The sequence below is a fragment of the Artemia sp. Qi Xiang Cuo genome, chromosome 18 (genome assembly GCF_049724085.1).
Source record: "Artemia sp. Qi Xiang Cuo chromosome 18, ASM4972408v1, whole genome shotgun sequence".
NCBI lineage: Eukaryota > Metazoa > Arthropoda > Branchiopoda > Anostraca > Artemiidae > Artemia > Artemia sp. Qi Xiang Cuo.
In genome coordinates, this window is record NC_142811.1 from 21,165,511 (window position 1) to 21,190,155 (window position 24,645).

Genomic DNA, 24,645 nt, shown 5'->3' on the forward strand with positions numbered 1-24,645 from the left:
AGATACTGTACAAAATCAAATGCTGTTAATGTTTTTATACTCATATCCCATTTAGTTTATTTTATCTTGAAAATGAAATAAAAGACTAAAATGGTGGTTTAAATTATATATAAGTTTGGTGCAAGCCATGCAGAGACTCAAGTTCTAACAGAGAACACCTAAATTCATTTCTCTGATATTTTGTAATTTCTGCTGGTTATTACTTTCGCGTGTGCATAACAGTTCTACAAATTACAAAACTGGCGTTACAACTTTTATTCATTTAAGTTTTCAGAGCTTGTTAGTGGTTCGCATCACTATGAGGCTAAGAACTTTGAAAAAAAGAAATTTTCGATACGTTTGCATTGTGACAAGTTTAACTTTGATATTTGTAATTATAAGAAACTATCACCATAATAAAGTGAAACCCTGTCCTAATTCAACCGAGTGGCCATTAGATAGGGATATGGATGACATGTGCTTAATAAATTATATTAGAAAATACAGGATGGAGCTGCCATCTCAACTGCCTTACAATATGAGCACAGAGAGCATGAACAGAGCTAGCACAATCATGAGCTCACAATTGATGGGAATGGACCATTTCTGGACTGATGCTGTTTTCTTCGCTGAGAAGATAATTCCCGAGGTTAGTTTTTTCTTTTATTTTTCTTCTTAAGGTTTCAAATGACAAATTTTACTAGGGTAAGAGGGGAGGAAAACTGGAAGAAGAGCCGATTGGAAGGGCACCTATTTTGTGAAACGATGACAGCTCTCGAAATTGATAGTTACCTACGGAGAGCAGCCGTTTTTCTTTTATTAATATCATGGAAATAAAAAAAAAGATATATGTAAGATACCGTCAGTTTTCGTCACTTATTCTATTTGGAAAATATAGTGTAACTCCGGGCTAACGGAAGAATCTGACCGCAAAATCTTTCAGAATCAGGCTTCCATTAATCTGTTTGATTTATTCACGGAAAACTCTTGTTTAATCCAATTTATGCCATGGACCTCAAGGCTAGAAAAATACTGACTAATTCAAAGATTCACCCTTCTTAGAATTAGGGCTGTGTATCCTTTTTGCAGTTGTGCACACTACTCTCAGCTCTGGCTCAAACTTCAGTTCCGCTGGTCTTTCATCCTATACTTCTCTTTTTCTGTGAGTGGAATTTATGACATACTGTCCAAGGATGTAAGCTTACACTTACATCCTTAGTGTGAGCTTACAATGCTGAAGGTACGGCCAGTTTACGATATTTCAATAGAAACTTCAACAAAGTGGAATAGTTTGTTTCTGGAGGCTTAGAGATGAGTTGCTACTTTTTCTATGGGTTTAAATTTTCTTCATATTTCTAAAGGCCGTGCATTTTTTGCCAATTCTTGGGTTTTGTTTATTTGCCAGCATTATAGTGGTTTCAGATTGTCTAAGTTTGCTTAAAATCAGTAAAATTGCAAGCTTATTTCAGATTGGTTGATTTTTTTTTAGCTGACCAATCATAGATCTTTTTACGGAACAACTATTACTTGCAAAACCCAAAACAGAGTTTATATATATTTAAATATATGAATATACGTATATATTATACATATATATATATATATATATATATATATATATATATATATATATATATATATATATATATATATATATATATATATATATATATATATATATATATATATATATATATATATATATATATATATATATATATATATATATATATATATATATATATATATATATATATATATATATATATATATATATATATATATATATATATATATATATATATATATATATATATACACACACACATATATATATATATATATATATATATATATATATATATATATATATATATATATATATATATATATATATATATATATATATATATATATATATATATATATATATATATATATATATATATATATATATATATATATATATATATATATATATATATATATATATATATATATATATATATATATATATATATATATATATATATATATATATATATATATATATATATATATATATATATATATATATATATATATATATATATATATATATATATATATATATATATATATATATATATATATATATATATATATATATATATATATATATATATATATATATATATATATATATATATATATATATATATATATATATATATATATATATATATATATTCAAATATAATATATAAATATATATATAATATAAATATATATATAATATTCAAAGGATCTAGTGATTTTTTTTTTTTTTTTTTTTTTTTTTTGTATGATTAGTTAGAGTAACCTTATTACTTGTGGACTTTTGGCTTGGCTTTTGGAGATGTTTTGGACTTTTATATTGTTTGTCGTTTTGTATTTATTTGATTTCTGATTTTCTATTGAATAATATTGGTAATGATAATATTCAAAGGGGTCTGCTGAATATTAGTAAGTGTAATGGTCGTTGTTTTCTTTGTCAAGATCACTTAATCCCTCGAAATTATGTTAAAAGCAATTTATATAATAAAAAGTTTCAATGTTTATGAACTGGATAGGAAAATTGCAAAACAAATAATATTATCTATCTACTAGAATGTAAAAATTGTCAATTACAATATGTGGGGAAACAATTAACAACATATATAAGAGATTTTCGGGACATAAAACTACAATTACCAACGAAAAAACAAACAATTATCTAGTTCAACATTGCAATAATGGTACTTCCTCAATATATAATCTAACTATTAAAATCTTAGAAAATCCGGACCTTGAAAACTTTACTAAAGAAGAAAAAAAATAAAAAATTACGCAGACGAAAAGAGTATTGGAACCAGGCTCTAGGTACTGCGTATCCTTTTGGGCTAAATGGTTGAGTTGCACAATACAGAGACGTGTCGAATGTGGTTTCTAACTTTGTTAGTGGGTTAACTGAGCACCCTTCTTTTAATTGCCCCACTAAACATAAAAACCGATCAAGAGGACATAGAAAAAATAATAAAAATAATTATTTAGATTTAAATGCATTTTTAACGGATTTAGGTCACATATTTAAGACTAATGGAATGACTAGTTTAATAAAATCTTTAAATAAGTTATCAAGGAATAATTTAATAAAAGTATTCTGGATTGCAAAAAAATATTACAACATGTAACTCAAAAAATAAATTAATTTATGATGCATTTTGCATTTTGGCTTAATCAAAATTAATTTCGAAGTAAAATAAATCTGATAAAATTGTACATAAGGATACCAGATTATATTTGTCTATTAATTTTAGTTCTAAGCAAATAGAAGATATGAATTTTCCAAGAATCTTAAACCAGCGCAGAGTGAGGAATATCCTTCCATGTAATTTGTGTATAATGGTAGTCCAATTTTAACATATAAATTTTCAAAAACAATTGGTCAAATGATTTATAACTATAATTCAATACTTAAAAAACTTGGCATGAGGAGTAATTGGAAAACAGCTTGTAATGGTGAACAATTTTTACCGTATGTGGATAAAACTTATGAGCATGTTGTAACGGGGGATTTGTCCGTTATAAAGCATTGGGATCTTCAAAATAAAATGAAAATGGGTGTTAAATTCCGTCTCTCTTACCGCATAAGGCCAGCAGATATTCTTAGGGGATTAAAGAATGATTTGAACTTATTTATTGATAATTGGTGCAAGAAGGAGAAAATTACTCAAGATAGATTTCAGAATTGGATAAATTTGATTTTGACTAGTGTAAGAAATAGCATGTAAAGAATTAATCCAACAGATTCTGTGAAAAATTCAATATTTTATAATGCCAATATGAAAAAAGCAATTGCTAATATACAGAATGAATTTATAATTGTACCAGTTGATAAAGCTAGCAATAATTTTGCCATAATTTGCAAGAAACTCTATTCTGATATTTTATCAAAAGAGTTACAAACAACAAATACATACGAAAAGGCCCATATGGAGGAGAAGAGATCAATTGAGGAAATATAAGAAAGAATATTAAAAATATTCGGTATTAAAATAAATGATAATGATGAAAAGTTTCCTTTCATATATTGGACGATAAAATTTCATAAATATCCACTAAAACCACGTTTTATTGCTGGGGCAGCAAGGTATCCAACCAGAATTGCGGCTACTAATCTATCTTTAATTTTTGGAGAAATTAGGAATAAATTTAAAGCATATTGCTCCGGAATTAAAAAAATTTCTTACTTTAACCCTTATTGAAGTGTTAATAACTCGGTACAAATAATAGATTGTTTGGTGAATGTTTCGGATCAAAGAGTCGAGTAATTTTATTATACTACTCTGTATGAAAATTTTTCACTTAAATTATTATTAAAAAAATTTAAAATTGTCATAAATAAATCTTTTCTTTTTTCTAATATCGCATTTTTTAAAATTGATACTTTTAATAAAAAAGCCCGATGGACGAATTTCTTTAGAAGTACTATTAATTCAAGATGTTATAGCTTGGATATGGTATGCGATTTATTAGAATTTGTTCTTTTTAATACATTTATAAGATTTAATGGGAATTTGTATAAACAAACTGTAGGTATTCCTATGGGTGGGAATGCGAGTCTATTCATAGCAGACCTGTTTTTAAGTCAATTAGAACACGAATATATGATAAATACAAATAGCCCAAGCAATATAAAATATAACCTTTCAAATAATAAAAGATATCTGGACGATCTCTTAGTAATAAATTGTGCAGAGTGTATGGTGATTTCAAAAAAATATTTATCCACAAGAGTTAATTCTTGAGCCTAGCTATGGGATGGGACACTCCGACCATTTCTTGGATTTAAATATTAATATTTCAAATAATAATAAATTAGTTTTTAAATTATATAATAAAACGGATGATTTTAATTTTTAAATAATTAATTTTCCATTCCTTGAAAGTAATATACATTCAAATATTACTTATTCGGCTTATTATTCCCTATTACTTAGGTATGCAAAAATATGCAGTAATTAGCCTACACATATTTTAAAAATAGATATAAAAATCTGAGCGAAAAACTGATCTCAAGAGGTTTTTCTGCCAAAAAAATTAGTCGGCAATTCAAAAAATTTAGTTTTACGTATCATAAACTCTTAATTAAATAAACAAAAAATTGTAAAGAAATACTGAATGATATTTTAATATAATTTCTCTTGCGCTTTTCTTTTTGGAATTTTGAGTTTGTAGATGTTTTCAAACAAGCTTAAGGATCTTTAAATTTGTAATTGGTTCCAGATACCAATAAAAGACACATCTGGAACAGTCTTCATTTGTTCCAGAATGGTCTCTGCTCAGTGACCTCTGGGATTTTATTAAGGAAACATTGAAACACTTTTTGTATGTATTTTTTAATAGCTGATGAGCCCTAAATGGAAGGTTCTACTTGGAAATATTTTGCTAGATTTAAGTTGCTTTTGCTTGTAAATTTACAACGACTTACAATTATTGATGACGACTTTGCGTGAATTTGGACATTTCTATTTGGTTAATGGTTTGGTTATACTGTTTGGTCCTAGGTAGTTGGATAGATGGGTAAGGTGAAAGCCTCGTTCAAGTGCAAATTTGTATAATTTGGTGGTTTTGGCCGACATTTTTTTTTTTTTTTTTTTTTTTGTTTTTTTTTTTTTTTTGCCAAGTAATTACCTCTTAAACATAATATATATATATATATGAACATATATCTTTTATGTATGTTTCTCCTTTCTATGTTCTGAATTTTTGAAATTTTCTACTCATTTTTAGAACTTAGTTAATTTAGATCGCATTAAAATTTGATCCATTTCAGTTCTAGGATTTTTTTATTAATTTTTTTTCTTTTACGAATAAACAGAAAGGGCAAATACCAAATTCTTGGCCCAAGGGCTAGTTGATAATCTCTAGGAAAAAGGTGAGCATATTGTAACATTTCAAGTTGAACAGGAAAAGCTCTGTTGCCTACATTCCCGTAAAACTACGATGACGAGATTGTATTCCTCATAGAATTGAACCAAAGGTCTTAGTAGCTGTTTTAAACTCTTTCGGAGGCTCTTTCGGAAAATAATTGGAGTTTTGCCCTTTTTATCAGTCTAGAGGGTTGTAACGGAATACAAGGCCCTTTGCCTTGTTGGTCTGAGGTTCCATCAGAAATAAGAAATGGTGTAAGGTTGAAGGTCAAAACAGTTTGTCTAGTAATAATTATTGAGATACAAAGATCATATTTCTGAAACGTTGTGAATATGGTATTGAAAACAAACAAATTAAATTCAACCGATACTGTCTTTTTAATAAAGATAAAAAGTGAAAGCAAAACTCAAAATAACAAAAATTATCCTTTATATTAGTGGGATGGTGACCCCCACCCTCTTCCCCAATATTATATTGAACTCCAGTGCTTTAAGAAAGAACACTCTAGCTCAGGAGCAATATGGAAAAGTTTAATTAAATTCCAATGCCTCGAGAAAGAAATAAATTCGCAATCGCATTAAAAAAAAAAAAAAAAAAAAAAAAAATGTATTTAAGTTTTTGAAGGGCAATTGTAAATTCACACCTAAAAACTGCAATTGTCATATGGGTATGTTTCTCCCACTAAAAAATGTCTTAACAATGTACAGACTGAGGAATTAGGGAGGTCCACAAGCCTCCCCTCTCTTGCATACTGCATAATTTTGTTTTTGCATGGGTCTTAAAAACAAAGTCTTAAAAAGAATAAAAGAGCCCTTATGACAGCCTGGACATTCAGCGTATTTATTTAGTTTTATTTCTCCCTCGATATTCCTCAAGGTTTCAGCTTAATATCCTTAGTCTTTTTGTGCATACCATGGATATTTTTACATACCCCTTTTTTCTCCTAATAAAACCTAAGTATAAACACTAAGAAAATTGCATGCTTTATAGCCCTTTTCCCAGGATCTTTGGGGGTTCATGCCATTCCTGGAAGTATAGTTATTGGACCTTTTGACTGTTTTGGACAAAATTACTATCCCAAATTTTGGTCGTATGTCTTTGGGGTTGAAGAAGGGGGCAGCTAAGAAAGACACGGAAGGGGTTTTAGTTGCCGTTCAACTACTTTCAAATGATAAAAAGGGCACTAGAACTTTCGATCTTCAATCGAATGAGCCCCTCTGAAGTTTCTACCACAAATTCTGTCATACAAAGTCTTATCTTATACCTTAGATCCTCTCAGGCCTCCAGAGGAACTTAGGGCATCCAAGAAGATTCGCCAATTGTCCCTAACCTCTGCGGCTACCATCATTGAGGTTGAAGCGAGACATTGAAATATGAGAGGTCAGTTCGGTAGATAAGATAAGATAAGTTTTATTCTTCATTATATACACATACAATATTGCATGTTATTATTCCCCTAAATGCTCATTGGCCTGTACAAAGGGGGGAAGACATATGAAATGCTTACTCAGAGATGAAAAACAAAAGAAAATTTAAAATGATCACTTACTCATATACGAAGGAGAAGAAAAGAAAATATAGATAAAATGAAAACTATAGAAAAAATAAATAAATAAACTAAATTAATTAATTAGATTAAATAGACTAAAAAAAAAAAAAAAAAAATAAAATCTACGGAGCAAAAGAATTTTTAACAATTTTTTAAAAAAACCGAATGAGTGGCACCCTCGAGCTGATTCAGGCAACCTATTCCAAACAATATGACACGCCATTAGAGGATTAAAATCTCTAATGTAGCTGCTTCATAAGGTGTTTTAGGGGCGTCCTTTTCTTCTGGTACCGTTTTTGGGTCCAATGGATATTTAGAATGCGGCTTAAACACATATTTTTGAGCCCAAGGAGTTTCCTTTCAAGGTGTTGGCCTGAGTACCAGATTCCGAAAGCATAGGAAAGCGTTTAGAGGGCGCTGTTGTTGAACAGTATCAGGTTGAGTCGGAGAGAGTACTGCTGGTTACACCAAATTTGGATCAGTTTCCTAAGAGATGCATTGCCCTATCCAATTCTGAGCTTAAATCTCTGTGGCAGGACCCGGTATTGTGGATGATGCTCCCTAAATACTTAAACACCATGACTTGCTCAATGGTCTGGTTTTCACAGTGTAGGTTACGTGGAGATCCAGTGTTGGCCTTAATTTTGTTTTGTTGGCATGGATTTTGAGGCCGAAAGGTTCGACAGAGTATTTGACTTGGTTGAGGTATTGCTGAAGCTTTTTCTAGCAGGTCTCTAGGAGACTAATATCATCTGCGAAGTCAACATCTCCTAGTCTCTTATTTTCTAACTAGATTCCATGGCCGTCACATGTCATTCACAATAGTTGATGAATAACAATAGTGATAGCAAACAACCTGGCATCATCCCTGTCATGATGCGGAAGGAACGGTTGTTCCCATTACTTGTCTTCACGCAATGTTCTGTCTTAGTAGGAAGTTTCGATGATTTGGATGAGCTTATCGGGAATCCAGTAGTATCGAAGGACCCTCTAAGACGTTTGGTTATCTACGGAGTTGAAAGCTTTACACCAAGTACAGCTTATTTCGCCATTCATTTGCTTCTTCTGAGAGCATTTTCACAGTGAATATGAGGTCAGTGAACGAACGATTTGGCCGGAATCAAGGCTGTTCCTAACGGACATGGCCATTTAGTGTTGGTTGGATCTTGCTAAGGAGGATTGTCACTAATAGTGTTCCAGATATTGAGACTAGGCATATACCTTTCCAGTTTTCGCACTTTGTAGCAACGCCTTTTTTGAATATTTTACGAGTTCGCTTTTCGTCCAATCTTCTGGAACTTCTGACGTTCTCCAAATTATCGCAAAGAGTTTTTTTCCACAAAGAAGTACTTATATATCATTTTATCGCCTTGGTTTCGATCCAGTTCTCTACTGAGGACTTGCTGGACCTTAGCCTTTGAACCGCTTTTTGTATTTCCCCACTAGAGGGGGGTTTAATATCAATGGCCAGGTTTAGAAATGGCATGTCAGGTATATTTTGAGGATCAGCAGGTGGCAGTCTATTTAAAACTTTTATAAATGCGTTACTCAGGCTTTGTTTACTTTTTGAGGATGAATAAGGGCAGTCCAGTCTCATTCTTGACGAATCCAGCTGTCGTCTGTGTGGTGATTTGCTATACTGACAGAGAGTCTCCGCGTCTAGCAACTTCTTCAGTCTTCTCAGCTTTCAGTTCAACGCTATGACGCTTGTTAGCACGAACCCTATTCTTGATAGCCCTATTAAGCGGAGCATACTTGAGTTCGAGGGCTTGGCTTGAACTAGGGAATAGGACATTGAGAAGTACTTTCTTCTTTTCGATATTCTTTTCGATCAGATCCTAGGACTCCACGGGGATCCACTGTTCCTTCGGTGACTTTTTCAGGCAAAGTGTTTTATTGGATACATTATTGTAGGTTTGTCTGATAGCCGTCCAAGCTGTCTCTGGGTCTTCGTTGCTCAGTTTACTGATCACTTCCAACCTATTGGTAACCTTCAGTGCAAACTGAGACCAGGTTCCTCCATCGTTGAGTATTTTACGGTCGTAAGGCTGTTGCCTAGCTAACTTCACCCGTCTTGGGGCTGACACCTTAACTCTGATTTTGACAACCATAAGGCTATGGTCAGAGAAAATATAGTGCCTCTAAATGCTAATCGCACAACGATGTCTGTCACTTATTACATATTAGAAAGTGGTCGGTCTGTTTTTTTTACTTTTGTCGGGTGAAGTCCAGGGGTACTTGTGGGTATCTTCGTGGGCGAAGAGAGCACCGCCAACGACCAAGTCATTAGACTGAGCCATTTATATCAGCAACTCTCCATATTCTTTGTATTTTCTAAGACTATGGTTTCCCAAAACTTTGACACAATTGTCTTCATCGTTGCAAATCTTCGCCTTGAAATTCCTCTTGACGCTGAGGGTGTCATATCTTGGTTCATATATGAGGACGGAGTTCAACGCCTATTTCTGGCAATCTGTGGCTCCATTAGTTGGTGCATAGGTAAATTGGTAAAAAAAAATAGCGCATTGAATTGAAGTCATATCGCTCTTTATTTAGGCAGCGCTATTGCACTGGATGTTATTTTCTTTTCAAAATAATCAACATTACTTGTGTTTGAGCAGTCGTTCTTAAGGGATTACGACAAAATGTCAACTTGTAGCTTAAAGAGTGGAGGGTCGAGGAAGGGGCAGACCTGTTTGTATTCTGAATAATTTCTGTTCGTTTAAAGTTTTAATGTTAATCTTTGCTTTGATTTGAGAAAAAATGGATTTTTTATTAATTACTATTTTTTAATAGGATACCTAGTAAAGCCCGGCCGAAATGTATTTTTGGGGTCCTGTATCTATACCGATATAACGGTATCGCACCGATACGATACCGATATAATTTGCCGCTAAATTCCCTTCCGAAAACAAAAACCTTACCTAAGAAAAGCCTCACCCAAAGAAAAGCCTCAATAATTCACATTGGATTCCAAAAATTAGGCCATTTAGAAGAATTCTTTGATTTTCTTTACTTTTTTGATCAGCAGATTCTCAGCACACGAAAGAAATTCCGAATATTTGCGGAAGTGACAAATAAGAAAAAATTTAATCAAAGAAGCCGGTTTAGTTACATAAACACAAATACGTGAAAATCTGATTGAAAGATCTGTAAAATATTTATTGAAATTGATTATCCAAATCCAAATTTCAATAGCGGGACTTGGAATTTTAATCATTCACATATTAATATGAAAACATCACCTTACATTCATGTGATATGGTCTCTTACTAACGAATCCCTGCTAGGCTCACTGGATACTGGGATGCAGCTAAAGTTTTAAGTAGAGAGGAGGGATTTTAAGAGTCGACAAAATCGCCCAGCTTGCTACGCGAACTCATAGGCTAAATTATCAAGGTGAATAGGTAAATTTTCCAAGGTGTTGGCAAACGGCGGTGACACCTTAAAACCTCCCCCCTCCCCACTTTACAACACCCCCTCTCCCCCGGATCTGCGTTCTTGACTGGATATCATGGTTTTAACCAATTGGATCTCAGATATTTCACCCACGCACGTGAAAATTCATTAAACAGAAACTGTGTGGTTTATTGTATTCTTTCTAGTTGTTTTGGTAGAAGATGTACGTTCTTGAAGTCTTAAAGTATATATATATATATATATATATATATATATATATATATATATATATATATATATATATATAAATAAGCTCTGCGCCGTATATATATATATATATATATACGGCGACCGTATATATATATATATATATATATATATATATATATATATATATATATATATATATATATATATATATATATATATATATATATAAATAAGCTCTGCGCCGTGCTGTAGATGCTTTGAAGTGATCCCGCCTTGTCCAGGAGATCTTTTTGTTTTAGTTTTACTCTATGAATTTGATGTACCATTTGTATATGATTATGAGGTTGCGGTCAAGTTTTGCATAAGATAGATGCGTGTCTAGTTCAGCTTTAAATCTAAAGTCTAGCTCTCTCGTTGGTAGCACGAACACGTCCCTATGACTGCTTACCCAGCTTTCATTGTTATGCGACTTGGCACGTCAAAGTCAACCCTGTTACTTTGGAAGTGTAACCACAATACGTTTGGTTCCGTTTTGTAGTCAATGGGTAAATTCTCGACTTTCTGAGCTTGTGTATGCTTGGCGGTACGTTTGAGTTTCCGTGCGGCATATCAAAAGACCTGAAAAGCGTCTTTAGAGCGGGAATTTATCACAAACCTTCCAGAAGTCATGCCAAAATCTTGATCTTATTTACAACCTTGACATGTAGGATATCCCAGCCATCTTTGTGGGTAGTATGGTATACATTAGGGACTACCACCGAGGCCGGTTCTGTTTACTTTGTTGCACATCTTCTGTTCAAGGCAAGGCTACCTTCATTTGGTTCATATGCAAGCAGTGGCAGCGGCAGTTTGTAATAGCAACAGTTTAGTTGAGGGCATCCTTGTACAAGGGCTGATTGGTACTTTGCTATTCATTATTAATAGACCCTGACTGACCAGGATATTGCTTGTGGAGAAGGAACAGCAATAATGAACTAATATCCAGGTGATCACTATCGTTGTGTACTGAGCCCAGGACTACGTAAAGGTGAAACCTACGCGTCGCAATTTTTGTAAATCCTTCCTAAGGTTTAAGATCCTTATGAACCTTATTACACCAATTAAGAGGGCGCTTAAATTATCCCTTTTCTTTGGGGACTTGCTACACAGAGCTGAACTGTAGCATAAAGACAGAACGTTGCAGGAGTGACAGTCCCTTTGCTGTTAAAATTACCCTTAGTTGGAGACTAAAAATGAGTCAGAATTCCTTTAAAAATATGTTTTCTTAATGAAACTAAAAAGAATCATTATGACCTTACCGAAACAGAAATATATAAGAGGAGCCGGAAAAGTAAAAAAAAAAAAAAAAAAAAAAAAAAAAAAAAAATCAAATTTAGATTTTTTTTTTTTTTTTTTATCAGCTCTTGCACAAGAACAACGTGATTTAAGATTAAAAAACTTTTCTCTCCGCTACTTTAAGAACAAAGGGCTGATACATTAAAATATGCTTTAAATAATAACATTTTCAGATGCAATCTTTTGAAAAACATTTGCAAAATAACACAATCGCAGTTTCATACTGGCTAAATTCGCTGCCCTCCAAAATACTTCCAGGATAGATCTGACCAAACTTTAAAGTGAAAGGGGGGGGGGGTGAACGACTGCCAGCATCCCTAAAATATGAAATACTTTGCGTTTGCTGTCATTTTTTATGGTACTTTTTACTTTTAATTGAAATTCCTGGTTTTTATTGAACCCATTGAGATAACTTATATTTTACATTGAATCCAAATACGTAGCATTTACGAAGTTAAATATCCAGTGGCGTCATTTCATTATGAACTAAGGGGGGGGGGGTGAGGCTAAGCAACCTCTATGGGCCCCCTAAATTGGTCGGCTCACAGTTGCTGAAGAACAATATTTCTTCATAGTGGTTAGCACAGGTCTCTCCCAAAATCGACTAATAATAGTAAGAAGTATTTAGAAGTGTTTAATGAATACAGAGAGAACTTAAGTTGGAAAGTAATTTACAGTTTTATTGTAACACTGAGAACCGATAAGGTTTCATTTTTCTAAAAATATATTTCTAACCATATATTTTATATACTTTAATTTTACACAATAATTTTATATATATAAAAATATTTTCTAACCATAGCATTGAAGTCAACCAATTTCATAAGAGCCTTTTCACTAAATATCAACATCAGATCACTGAGCCTTTCGTCGCCTACTGTTGATCTTAAATAGGTTTAAATCAGGCTTAATGTAGAAAAGAATTTCTGATTACTAGCCGTTGTAAGTAGAGCTGCTCGTCTGGCTTTGCTTGCGCCCCCGTACAAAACAGGTTTTTCTAGGAGGGACAGATCAACACACTCATTGCCAAGAGTAACGTTTATGACTTTATGGGTGATTATGATTTGAATAAAAGGACCAATTTTCACTATAATTACTCTTAGTAAGACAATTGGATTCAAAGAGAATATTTTTTAGATGGTCATTAAAAACGAAATTTTTGTGTTAAATAAGTAGTTTTTGTATCTTTTAAAAGAGCTTTACGGGGATTGAGAGACTCAGTTGCTGGATTCCATGTGAATTTTCTGTACTTGGTTGTCATTTGTTGTATCTTTTAAAAGAGCTTTACAGGGTTTGAGAGACTCAGTTGCCTAATTCCGTGTGATTTTTCTTTACTTGATGGTCATTAAAAAACGAAATTTGTATGTTAAATTAGTAGTTTTTTTTTCTTTTAAAAGAGCTTTAAGGAGATTGAGAGACTCAGTTGCCTTATTCTGTGTGGTTTTTCTTTACTTGATGGTCATTAAAAACGAAATTTTTGTGTTAAATAAGTAGTTTTTGTATATTTTAAAATAGCTTTACGGGGATTTAGAGACTCAGTTGCCTAATTCCGTGTGATTTTTCTTTACGTGGTGGTCATTAAAAACGAAATTTTTTTGTTAAATAAGTAGTTTTTGTATCTTTTAAAAGAGCTTTAAGGTGTTTGAGAGACTCAGTTGCCTAATTCCGTATGGTTTTTCTTTACTTGATGGTCATTAAAAACGAAATTTTTGTGTTAAATAAGTAGTTTTTGTATCTTTTAAAATAGCTTTACAGGGTTTGAGAGACTCAGTTGCCTAATTCAGTGTGGTTTTACTTTACTTGTTGGTCATTAAAAACTAAATTTTTGTGTTAAATAAGTAGTTTTTGTATCTTTTAAAAGAGCTTTACGGGGATTGAGAGACTCAGTTGCCGGATTCCGTGTGGTTTTTCTTTAATTGATTGTCATTAAAAACGAAATTTTTGTGTTAAATAATTAGTTTTTTTATCTTTTAAAATAGCTTTAAGGGGAATGAGAGACTCAGTTTCCGGATTCCGTGTGGTTTTCCTTTACTTGGTTGTCATTAAAAACTAAATTTTTGTGTTAAATAAGTAGTTTTTTGTATCTTTTAAAAGAGCTATCCGGGGATTGAGAGACTCAGTTGCCTGATTCCGTGTGGTTTTTCTTTACTTTATTATCATTAAAGAAGAAATTTTTTTGTTTAATAATTAGTTTTTGTATCTTTTAAAATAGATTTATTGGGTTTGAGAGACTCAGTTTCCTGATTCCATGTGGTTTTTCTTTAATTTATTGTCAATAAAAACCAAATTTTTGTGTTAAATAAGTAGTTTTTGTATCTTATAAAAGAGCTTTAAGGGGATTGAGAGACACAGTTGCCAGATTCCGTGTGGTTTTTTCTTTACTTGGTGGTCATTAAAAACGAAATTTTTTGTGTTAAATAAGTAGTTTTTGTATCTTTTAAAAGAGATTTACAGGGATTGAGAGACTCAGTTTTACCATGTCACAGTTACATTTTTAATTATTTTGAAAAGTTCATTTTGAATTTCTTTCTTTGAAATGCAAGAGTTGGAATATTTCAGGAGTTTTTTTTTGTGGTTTACCTTGTCACAGTTAAATTTTCTTGATTTTTCAAAGTTCATTTTGAATTTCTTTCGATGAAATGCAAGAGTTGGAATATTTCAGTAGTGTTTGGTTATGGTTTACCTTGTTACAATTACATTTTCTTGATTTTTCAAAGTTCATTTTGAATTTCTTTAGTTGAAATGCAAGAGTTTGACTATTTAAGTAGTGTTTGGTTGTGGTTTACCTTGTCACAGTTACATTTTCTTGATTTTTCAAAGTTCATTTTGAATTTCTTTAGATGAAATGCAAGAGTTGGAATATTTCAGTAGTGTTTGATTGTGGTTTACCTTGTCACAGTTACATTATCTTGATTTTTAAAAGTTTATTTTGATTGTAAGTCGAGGAAATACAATAGTGGGAATCTGTCACGAGGGTTTGTATGTGATGCAAAGGGAGAACGTTACCGCTTCTTAATAGTTCATTATTGAAATTGAATTTAATTTGTTGTAAAACACTAGGTGGTCTCTTTATAGAGTGGTTGGTTGTGGATTACCATGTCTCAGTTACATTTTCTTGATTTTTCAAAGTTCATTTTGAATTTCTTTCGTTGAAATGCAAGAGTTGGAATATTTCAGAAGTGTTTGGTTGTGGTTTACCTTGTCACAGTTACATTTTCTTGATTTTTCAAAGTTCATTTTGAATTTCTATCTGTGAAATGCAAGAGTTGGAATATTTCATTAGTGTTTGGTTGTGGTTTAGCTTGTCACAGTTAGATTTTCTTGATTTTTCAAAGTTAATTTTGAATTTCTTTCTTTGAAATGCAAGAGTTGGAATATTTCATTAGTGTTTGTTTGTGTTTTAACTTGTCAATGTTATATTTTATTGTTTTTTCATAGTTCATTTTGAATTTCTTTCTTTTAAAATACATATTTTGAATTTTTAATTATTTTTTTGTTGGGGTTTTCCATGTCAAAGTTTCATTCTCTTGATTTTTCTATTTTGTTTTTTAATTTCTTTCTTTGAAATGCAAGAGTTGGATTATTTCAGTTGTATTTTGTTATGATTTACCTTGTCACAGTTACATTTTCTTGATTTTTCAAAGTTCATTTTGAATTTCTTTTGTTGAAATGCAAGAGTTGGAATATTTCAGTAGTGTTTGGCTGTGTTTTACCTTGTCACAATTACATTTTATTGATTTTTCAAAGTTAATTTTGAATTTCTTTCTTTGAAATGCAAGAGTTGGAATATTTCAGTAATGTTTGGTTGTGATTTACCTTGTCACACTTACATTTTTTTGATTTTTCAAAGTTCATTTTGATTTTCTTTCGTTTAAATGCAAGAGTTGGAATATTTCATTTGTTTTTGTTTATGGTTTACCTTGTCACAGTTACATTCTCTTGATTTTTCAAAGTTCATTTTGAATTTCTTTCGTTGAAATGCAAGAGTTGGAATATTTCAGTAGTGTTTGTTTGTGGTTTAACTTGTCACTGTTACATTTTCTTTATGTTACATTTTCTTTATTTTTCAAAGTTCATTTTGAATTTCTTTCGTTGAAATGGAAGATTTGGAATATTTCAGTAGTGTTTTGTTGTGGTTTACCTTGTCACAGTTAAATTTTCATTATTTTTTCAAAGTTAATTTTGAATTTCTTTCGCTTAAATGAAAGAGTTGTAATAGTTCTGTATTGTTTGGTTGTGGTTGACATTATCTCAGTTACATTTTCTTGATTTTCAAAGTTCATTTTGAATTTCTTTCGTTGAAATGCAGGAGTTGGAATATTTCAGTAGCGTTTGGTTGTGGTTTACCTTGTCACAGTTACATTTTCTTGATTTTTCAAAGTTCATTTTGAATTTCTTTCGATGAAATGCAAGAGTTGGAATATTTCAGTAGGGTTTGGTTGTGGTTTACCTTGTCACAGTTACATTTTCTTGATTTTTCAAAGTTCATTTTGAATTTCAGTAGTGTGTGGTTGTGGTTTACAATGTCACAGTTACATTTTCTTGATTTTTAAAAGTTCATTTTTAATTTCTTTCGCTGAAATGCAAGAGTTGGAATATTTCAGTAGTGTTTGGTTGTGTTTTACCTTGTCACAGTTACATTTTCTTTATTTTTCAAAGTTAATTTTGAATTTCTTTTTTTGAAATGCAAGAGTTGGAATACTTCAGTGTCACAGTTACAAATTCATGATTTTTCAAAGTTCATTTAGAATGTCATTCGATGAAAAGCAAGAGTTGGAATATTTCACCAGCGTTTGGGTGAGGTTCAACTAATAGATCCTACTTTTTCATTATTCTTCGTTAATCATATTGTATTTGCTACTTTGTAATGCCGCAGCTTGAATAGTTAAGTAGTGTTTTGTTATGGTTTACCTTGTCACAGTTAAATTTTCTTGATTTTTCAAAGTTCATTATGAATTTCTATAGATGAAATTCAAGAGATGGACTATTTAAGTAGTGCTTTGTTGTGGTTTACCTTGTCACATTTACATCTTCTTAATATTTCAAAGTTCATTTTGAATTTCCTGTGAGGCAATGCATGTTGGGGCAGCTGTCAGTAGTGTTACGTTAGTGTGGAACTTATCACTGTGAAATGGACTTTATATTTCCTTGATTATTTTGAACTTCAGATGTTGAAATGCAGTATTTTGAATATTTCAGAAGTGTTTTCTCGTTGATTACCTTGCCAATCTTACATTCTATTGATTTTTCAAAGTTCTTTTTGAATTTCTGTCTTTGAAATGCACTGGTTTGTATATTTAAGTAGTGTTTGCTAGTTGTTGACCATGTCACATTTCAATTTTCTTGATATTTCAAAGTAAATTTTGAATTTATTTCGTTGAAATGCAAGAGTTGGACTATTTCAGTAGTGTTTGGCAAGGTTTTAACTTGTCACAGTTACATTTTATTGATTTTTCAAAGTTCATTTTGAATTTATTTCGTTGAAATTTAAGAGTTTGAATATTTCAGTAGTGTTTGGTAGTGGTTTACCTTGTAACAGTTACAGTTTCGTGATTTTTAAAAGTTAATTTTTAATTTCTTTCTTTGAACTTAAAAAGTTGGAATATTTCATTAGTGTTTGCTTGTGGTTGACCATGTCACAGTTAAATTTTCTTGATTTTTCAAAGTTCATTTTTAATCATTCAAGAAAAGTGATTAAACACGTGTTTAAACTACATGCTATTTGCATGCCTTTCCTTGGCACCTTTCCAAACGAGTGGGGATTCCCCGCTGGTTCCTACACATTGCAAAAGTGAGCAGTACGAAAACTCCACATTTTCAACCAGACTGGTTTTTAGACAACACACCCACAGAGATGACACACACATAGAAACGAGACACGCACAGACACGACACACAAACAGAGTCATAGTGAGAGAGATATCCAAAAGTTGGGTTGACCTAGGTTCACTTAGAGTGGCGCGCCACTCTAAGTGAACCTAGGTCAACCTAACTTTTTGGATATCTCTCTCACTATGACTCTGTTTGTGTGTCGTGTCTGTGCGTGTCTCGTTTCTATGTGTGTGTGTCATCTCTGTGGGTGTGTTGTCTAAAAAACAGTCTGGTTGAAAATGTGGAGTGTTCGTACTGCTCACTTTTTTGCAATGTGTAGGAACCAACGGGGAATCCCCACTCGTTTGGAAAGGTGCCAAGGAAAGGCATGCAAATAACATATAGTTTAAAAACGCGTTTAATCACGTTTCTGGAATGATTCAAAATGAACTTTGAAAAATCAAGAAAATGTAACTGTGACAGTGTAAACCACAAGCAAACACTACTGAAATATTCCAACTCTTGCATTTCAAGGAAAGAAATTCAAAATCAAGTTTTAAAAATCAAGAAAATCTAAATGTGAAAAGGTAATCCACTACCAAACACTACTGAAATATTCCAACTCTTACATTTCAACGAAAGAAATTCAAAATGAACTTTGAAAAATCAAGAGAATGTAACTGTGACAAGTTCAACCCCAAACAAACACTGCTGAAATATTCCAACTCGTGAATTTCAACGAAAGAAATTCAAAATGAACTGTTAAAAATCAAGAAAAATTAACTGTTAATATGTAAACCACACACAAAAAATTCTTAAAGATTACAAAAAGTGAATTAAAACGATAGATATACAATATAATATTTGAAATATCCTGAATATTTAACTGTTACAAGCTGATACATGGCCAAACGCTTTTGACATAGTCCAACTATTAATTTTTAACGAAAAAAAATCAAATAATCATAGCAAAATCAGGAAAATGTAACTGTGACAAGGTAAACCACCATCAAACACTACTGAAATATTTCAACTCTTGCATTTCAACGATAGAAATTCAAAATGAACTTTGAAAAATCAAGAAAATGTAACTGTGACAAGGTAAACCATCACCAAAATCTACTGAAATATTCAAACTCTTGCATTTAAACAATCTAAATTATTTCAGAAATTTTAAAAACCAAGTTAATTTTTCTGTGAGGCGTTAAATCATAACCTAAAGTTTCTAAAATATTCTAACTCCTACTTTTGAATAGATGAAGTTCAGAATGAATATTAATGATGCGAGGGAACGACACAGGGGTAAGGTAGACCACACCCAAACACTTCTGAAATATTCCAACTCTTGCATTTCAACGAAAGAAATTCAAAATGAACTTTGAAAAATCAAGAAAATGTAACTGTGACACTGAAATATTCCAACTCTTGCATATCAGCGAAAGAAAATCAAAAATAACTTTGAAAAATCAAGAAAATGTAACTGTGACAAGGTACAACACAACCAAACACTACTGAAATATTCCAACTCTTTCATTTAAGCGAAAGAAATTCAAAATTAACTTTGAAAAATAAAGAAAATGTAACTGTGACATTGTAAACCACAACCAAACACTACTGAAATTCAAAATGAACTTTGAAAAATCAAGAAAATGTAACTGTGACAAGGTAAACCACAACCAAACACTACTGAAATATTCAAACTCTAGCATTTCAGAGAAAGAAATTCAAAATGAACTATGAAAAATCAAGAAAATGTAACTGTGACAAGGTAAACCACAACCAAACGCTACTGAAATATTCCAACTCTTGCATTTCAACTATAGAAATTCAAAATGAACTTTGAATAATCAAGAAAATGTAAGTGTGACATGGTAAACCACAACCAAACACTACTGAACTATTCCAACTCTTTCATTTCAGCGAAATAAATTAAAAATTAAAATTTAAAAAATAAAGAAAATGTAAATGTGACAAGGTAAACCATAACCAAACACTACTGAAATATTCAAACTCTTAAATATCAAAGAAAGAAATTCAAAATTAACTTTTAAAAATCAATAAAATGTAAAATAAAGAAAATGTAACTGTGACAAGGTAAACCACAACCAAACACTACTGAAATATTCCAACTCTTGCATTTCAAAGAAATAAATTAAATATTAAATTTGAAAAATCAAGAAAATGTAAATGTGACAATGTAAAACACAACCAAAAACTACTGAAAGATTCAAACTCTAGCATTTCATCTAAAGAAATACAAAATGAACTTTGAAAAATCAAGAAAATGTAATTGTGACAAGGTAAATCACAACCAAACATTACTGAAATATTCCAACTCTTGCATTTCAACTAAATAAATTCAAAATGAACTTTGAAAAATCAAGAAAATGTAACTGTGACAAGGTAAAACACAGGCAAACACTACTGAAATATTCCAACTCTTGCATTTCAACAAAGGAAATTCAAAATGAACTTTGAAAAATCATGAAAATTTAACTGTGACAAGGTAAACCACAACCAAACACTACTGAAATATTCCAACTCTTGCATTTCAACGAAAGAAATACAAAATTAACTTTGGAAAAATCAATAAAATGTAACTGTGACAAGTTAAACAACAACCAAACACTACTGAAATATTCCAACTCTTGCATTTCAACGAAAGAAATTCAAAATTAACTTTGAAAAATCAAGAAAATGTAACTTTGACAAGGTAAACCATAACCAAACACTACTGAAATATTCCAACTCTTGCATTTCAGAGAAAAAAATTCAAAATGAACTTTGAAAAATCAAGAAAATGAAAATGTGATAACTTAAAACACAACCAAACACTACTGAAAAATTCCAAAACTTGCATTTCAACTAAAGAAATTCAAAATGAACTTTTAAAAATCAAGAAAATGCAACTGTGACAAGGAATACCACAACCAAACACTACTGAAATATTCCAACTCTTGCATTTCAGCGAAAGAAATTCAAAATGAACTTTGAAAAATCAAGAAAATGTAACTGTGACAAGGTAAACCACAACCAAACACTACTGAAATATTCCAACTCTTGCATTTCAACGAAGGAAATTAAAAGTGAACTATGAAAAATCAATAGAATGTAGCTGTTACATTTTGAAACACACCAAATCAATTTTAATGTATTCAATCTTTAGTATTTCAATTAAATAAAAACAAAATTATCTTTGAAAAATAAAGAAAATGTAACTTTGAAATGTTAGACCATAATCAAACACTATTGAAATATTCCAACTCTTGAATTTCAGCGAAAGAAATTCAAAATGAACTTTGAAAAATCAAGAAAAATGTAACTGTGACAAGGTACACCACAAGCAAAAATTACTGAAATATTCAAAATATAGCTTTTCATCGAAAGACATTCAAAAATGAACTTTGAAAAATCAAGAAAATGTAACTGTGACAAGTTAAACCACAACCAAACACTACTGAAATATTCCAACTCTTGCATTTCAGAGAAATAAATTCAAAATGAACTTTGAAAAATAAAAGAAAATGTAACTGTGACAAGGTAAACCACAAACAAAAACTACTGAAATATTCCAACTCTTGCATTTCAACGAAAGAAATTCAAAATGAACTTTGCAAAATCATTAAAAATGTAACTGTGACATGGTAAAACTGAGTCTCTCAATCCCTGTAAAGCTCTTTTAAAAGATGCAAAAACTACTTATTTAACACAAAAAATTTCGTTTTTAATGACAACAAAGTAAATAAAAAACCCCACGGAATCAGGCAACTGAGTCTCTCAAACCCCTTAAAGCTATTTTAAAATATACAAAAACTACTTATTTAACAAAAAATTTTTTTTTTTAATGACAATAAATTAAATAAAAACCACATGGAATCAGTCAACTGATTCTCTCACTCCACTTAACGCTATTTTAAAATATACAAAAACTACTTATTTAACAAAAAAATTTGTTCTTTAATGACAATCAATTAAATAAAAACCACACGGAACCCGGCAACTGACTCTCTCAATACCCGTAAAGCTCTTTTAAAAGATACAAAAACTACTTATTTAACACCAAAATTTCGTTTTTAATGACAACCAAGTAAAGGAAAACCACACAGAATCCGGCAACTGAGTCTCTAAAACCCCGTATATCACTATTAAAAGATAAAAAAACTACGTATTTAACACAAAATTTCCGTTTTAATGCCCACCAAGTAAAGAAAAATCACACGGGATCTGGCAACTGAGTCTCTGAATCCCTGTAAAGCTCTTTTAAAAGATACAAAAAATAATGATTTAAAAAAAAAATTTCTTTTTTAATTAACACCAAGTAAATTAAAACCACACTGAATTAGGCAACTTAGTCTCTCAACCCCCGTAAAGCTCTTTTAAAATATACAAAAAATACTTATTTAACACAAAAATTTCTTTTTTAATGAACATCAATTAAAGAAAAACCACACGGAATTAGGCAACTGAGTCTCTCAATCCCCGTAAAGCTATTTTAAAAGATACAAAAACTACTTATTTAACTCAGAAATGTCTTTTTTAATGACCACCAATTAAAGAAAAACCACACGGAATCCGGCAACTCAGTCTCTCAATCACTCTAAAGCTCTTTTAAAATATACAAAAAATAAAGATTTAACACAAAAATTTAGAATATAATGACTACCAGCAATATAAAATCAAAACTGAAACATTCATCTGAGTCTATCACTCCCCTTATAGCTCTTTTAAAAAATAGAAAAACTACTAATTTAACACGAAAATTTCGTTTTTAATGACTACCAAGTAAAGAAAAAACACACGGAATCAGGCAACTGAGTCTCTCAATCCCCTTAAAGCTCTTTTAAAAGAAACAAAAACTACTTATTTAACATAAAAATTTCGTTTTTAATGACAATCAAGTAAAGAAACATCACACGTAATTAGGCAACTTAGTCTCAAAAAAAATTTATATAAAATATAAAATATTATAATAATGACTACCATGTAAAGAAAAATCACATGGAATCCAGCAACTGAGTCTCTCAATCCCCGTAAATCTCTTTTAAAAGATACAAAAACTACTTATTTAACACAAAAATTTCGTTTTTAATGACCATCAAAAAACTATTCTCTTTGAATCCAATTCTCTTACTAATATGAATTGTTGTGAAAACTAATCCTTTTATTCAAATCTTACTCACCAATCAAGTTATACACGTTCCTCTTGGCAAAGATTGTGTTGATCCGCAATTACCTGAAAAACCTGTTTGGTACGGGGGCGTAAGCAAATCCAGACGAGCAACTCTACTGTTGTAATAGACAGAGCAGTGAAGATTTGCATAATTTTCAAAACTGCGAAATACGCTATTGACAGTGCTTTCAGACAATCGCGAAGCACAAAGAAATCTTTTGGCATATTAGCTAATGAGTGTACATCTTCTCACAAGATCCATTTACGAGGCCAACAGAGTTGTGTCAATGTAAGCTTCTTTGTAATGCAATGCTACACTAGCTAGTCGGCTAGAATTGATAAAGTGCGGGAAGCATTCACGAAGCGACTTTCAAACTTGGAGCACAATTGTCTGTCACAAGAAAATGATCCCTTCTGAAAGCATTTTTAGTTGATTCTTTCACTTCAGCAAGATTCCTTTTTCCCAAAGTCGACATGGTTACAAATCACGTAAGGAGGAAGTTACTTGTTGTGCACGCTTTGGTCTTTTACATGAAGAATCAGACTTCTGAGAATTTTGCAAAAGGTCTTCAGTGAGGCCGCAATCACAAGAAAATTGTTATGCTTTTTGAAATGTTTCATCAAAACCGTCGTCAGTTCGCATGTCTATATTCTTATGTCGCGTACTTACAATAAGACCACTAGCTACTAAAGAAAACTAGATCTAACTCCTGCAGCTGCTCAGACAGAGTTCGTGGTGCAAATTTTTTTCCGCTAGTTGGAGTATAAAAATGAATTCAAATGTTTGATGTATGGTTACGAGTCCGTGGGCCTGAGATGCAGATTCCCCGTCACTAGATGTTCTAGTAATTGATAAAAAGGCAAAAATACAGTTGTATCCATTCTGTGCTTTGTTCACCGATTTCTCCACCTGAAGACCAGTTCTGCCAGTGGCTTTCTGAACATAAACAAATCGGCATCGGAAAAATCTAGTCAATCATTATTCTGCCCCTGCCAAACAAGATAGAAATATGATCTTCAGGTTTGTCTCTCGTTCTGCAAAAAATTCTTCTTCCTCATCCCCAGCCGACATCCCTGAAGATGAATGGCATACACAGTACGGATTGGAGTCCTCAGCTCCTGGCTCCTCCATCAAACAATCTTGCGAGGCTGCTTTGGATCAGTTTCTATCTTCTCACCCTGATGAAGATTTTATCGTCAGTATCCGCTCTGTTGAAGATGTCATCTGTAGACTCAAATGGAAAGGCTCATCTGGCAT

General features: G+C 31.6%; 1 protein-coding gene across 3 annotated transcripts in view; it reads left to right on the forward strand.

Annotated features, from left to right (window-relative positions):
* Window positions 1-298: 298 nt before the first annotated feature.
* Window positions 299-24,645, forward strand: part of LOC148941316 (uncharacterized) — a 42,010-nt gene continuing 17,663 nt past the window's right edge. For 2 of the 3 annotated variants that reach the window (XM_089104101.1, XM_089104103.1), the window contains exon 1: window positions 314-628. In XM_089104101.1, coding sequence (XP_088960227.1) covers window positions 446-628 — 183 coding nt within the window. In that variant the 5' untranslated portion in view covers window positions 314-445. Of the gene's footprint in view, window positions 629-24,645 lie in introns of all 3 variants that reach the window. The other variant, XM_089104100.1, reaches the window with a different exon arrangement.